At 40.2% G+C, this 3,241-nt stretch overlaps 1 protein-coding gene across 1 annotated transcript; it reads right to left on the minus strand.

The window, feature by feature from the left end:
• Positions 1 to 1,619: 1,619 nt before the first annotated feature.
• EMB3114 (Mitochondrial transcription termination factor family protein) lies at positions 1,620 to 2,795 on the minus strand. Its single transcript, XM_088952550.1, has one exon. It carries the CDS (start codon positions 2,672 to 2,674, stop codon positions 1,634 to 1,636), a length of 1,041 nt encoding a protein of 346 aa, XP_088808676.1. The 5' UTR covers positions 2,675 to 2,795; the 3' UTR covers positions 1,620 to 1,633.
• Between the last annotated feature and the right edge of the window lie 446 nt (positions 2,796 to 3,241).

The raw sequence follows: 3,241 nt of genomic DNA on the forward strand, positions 1-3,241 counted from the left end.
CAAAGAACAAATAAGTTGGTAAATATTTTTTTCTTTTCAGTATAAACTGCTAAAGAATAAGCTTCCTAGTTTGCTGTACATGTGCAATGTTAGTTGACAAAATTTGGGAAATATTCCTCAAAATAAAAGCAAATGGAGTGTTGAACAGGAAAAAAAGGCAAAGAAAGATACTTGAGTATAAAATTGTAAATTGTTAAAGAACTAAATAGGAGACCTAATACAAGCAAGCTTATGAATTAGTCTAATTTCCCTGTTCCTAGTCAAAATATCCGGCTCATTCTCTAAGAAAACCCACCTAAGCCTGTGAACATGAAAGATGTGGTACATATAGTTCACCGCTATCATCATAACCTATATTTTCAGAACTAGAATGAACCTTCCATTAAATGGCCTTCATTTCATCCATAGTTTTTCACCAATGAAGATATATCCACACTGATGGAGTAACATAAAGGGACTCGATTGAGTTTTTGTATCTCAATAAACTTCTCACATATGCTCCATCTAGAATTTTAGATTAACAGTCAATTAAACCTTGTACTCTCTTCAACCATCTCTACTTTCTCTTGATAAATAACAGCTTCAATTATCTTTACATGCACCAAATAATTTAAGAACCCAGACTCTTTTGAGGGCAACCATAGCCAAATAGTTCCTGAACTATTGGTGGCAAGGTCTTTTCTTTTGCTAATTGCAGTCAGATTAAGTGGGACTCCACCACAAAGGAGATTTTAGACCCAACTACCTAACCAGATTCCATTTACTTCAAGGAGAAAGAGTGCCACCCCTATACTTTTGCAATAGTACTGTTATAGAACTTGAGCTCTAAATTCATTTGATCCTTCAGCTGAGTCACATTACTTGTATATTTGTTTGTTTATTTTGATTATTAAATGCCTAAGTCAGTCACATTAAGTGGCTGCTAATTTCTTCCAAAAGGATTTGACATATCCCTATGATTTATTGCCTTGTAACTACAAATTCTGCTCCAATACTGTCATTTACACCACTGAGCCCAACTATACTCTGGGCCAAAGCCAAACCTGATAAGGACCATAAATAAGACTGCAATATTTAGTGTTACAATTCACCGAAGAAGTATCAACCTATCATTTATCCAATCATAATGTTCTACCTTTTCATGTTGCTGATAAAAAAAATTTGTTCTTCTCAACTGCCAAAACGAATTCAAACCCCAAATTCAGTTGTCCACACCTCAATTCAACTAATAAAATAATTGTCTCCTCAATAGCCTTTAAATGTAAATGCCACTCTCTCAAGGTTTCCTGTGAAATGTCTTCAATGGAATCCAACGCAAGAAGTTCTAAGAATCAACTTCCACACAGACATGCAGTAAGAAACATAAACCATAAGCTAAAATTTCTTCCATGAACTCCGCTACAATTACAAGCAATGAAACAATATTTTAAACAAAGCAACAAGTCGTAGATTCACAAATATTCCGAAATCTGACAATCTCTAAGATATTAAACCCTAGATAACAGCTGACAAAAAGTAATTCATGCAGAAGATGAACAGTGAAAGGCAAGCAATGATAGTAGGTATAAGCAATTTACATTCTCCAACCAAAAATTGAGAAGAAGAAAAAGATATACATGTACACAGAAACAAATTAGCTTGACATTAAATTTGAATTTGTACACCACAAAGGAGAAGTTCTCAACGGTGGCGAAGAGCCACAACATACCTCTAACCTATCACGAAACTGCTTTTCGCTCGTCTTTAACATTACATGAAGAGGAAAGCACACACCTTTCTCTACACAAGCTCGGTGCCTCGGCTTTATCCTATTCTCCAAACTAAACGAGAAATACTGTGGAAACTCCTTCAGTTCCTTCAAATCCCTCCCCATCTCCATCACACAGTAATCGAATTTCGGCTCCAAATTATCCTTAATGCTGTAACAGAACATCTGCGGAAACCTCCTCACCATCGAAATGGCGTCTCGGTACGAAAACCCAATTCTCTCCAAGCACTCGATCCTCGGGATGAATTTTTCCTCGACGCTGCACGACAGCAGGGAGGTGTGCTTATCGACCTCTTCAATTCCGATTCTCTGCAGAAAGTAGAGCGTCGGACGGAGCCGCTTCTCAACGTCGCAGGCGAGTAATCTGGGTCGTCGATTTATGACTCTACGAAGATCGGAGGCCTTGACATTGACCTCTCTAAGGAGGAAGGCGAAGACGGGGGCGATCTCGGTGACCCGGGAACTGAGAATCTCCGGGCACATGCCGCAGATTCGGCGGAACTCGATAGGAGTGAATCCCATTGACCGCATGTAATCCACGGTGGATTTGATATTGTCCAGCGATGACGAAACGATAGGAGGGTAACCGTCAACGAGGGAGAAGAAGTCGATGCCGATGGACTCCAAGTAGAGCATCTTCTCTCGAAACTGACAGTTTGGATCGGTTTGGGGTTCGGAGTGAGGTTCAGGGGGAAGGTCATGTTGCGGGTGAGGGGTTAGGGGATGAAATTTGGAGGTTTTGGAGGGTTTCTTGGGGAGGGAGATGGAAGTCTTGGAGGAGAGGATGGAGGAAGAGAGGGGTCTTGCTCGGGAAATTGAGGGGAAATGGAGGTGCGAGGAGGGAAAATAGGGTTTGAGAAGAGTTCGGACGCCATTGTTGTAGCAGAAATGGAGGGTTTCTTCCATGGTTTCTACATGGCTGGGTTTGTAAGGACAATTTTTCTAGTTGGCAGAGTTTTAAAAACTATATTGTTTTTGGAAGGGATAAGGCTTGGAAGGAAATTCGAAAGAAGACGATCAGAGAATCTAAAATCCATTGAGAGTAGGATAAAGGGGGAGGGAAAGTGTTTAAAGGCATTTTGGTCACTTACTGAGATATTCGAGGGCTTTTTCGACTTTTTCCTTAAGAGCAAGACAAGGTTGCCGACTTTCCTACGCCGCGCCGCTAGTTGGTGTATATAGGCCCGGGCTTGGCAGGTCGGTGTAGCTGTTTAGGGGCCGGGTAGTCCGGCTGGGTTCAAGTATATTTCGAGACCTGCAGGCTTGGGCTCTCTTTTTCATGGGTTTCTCAACCAGTTATATCATTAAGAATGTTACTGATAGTTTTGATTATTTATGTTTCTTTCATGTGCACAAATCTTTTACATACTTTGGCTATGAAGTTTTGGAGAATTCATCATGAATTAGTTTGGATTACTCCCCTTGATGTAGTCCTTGACCTTTTTAGCAACTGAAAATTTAATTGCAGCAAAA

The sequence above is a fragment of the Nelumbo lutea genome, chromosome 6 (genome assembly GCF_056320005.1).
Source record: "Nelumbo lutea isolate HS-2025 chromosome 6, American lotus-T2T, whole genome shotgun sequence".
NCBI lineage: Eukaryota > Viridiplantae > Streptophyta > Magnoliopsida > Proteales > Nelumbonaceae > Nelumbo > Nelumbo lutea.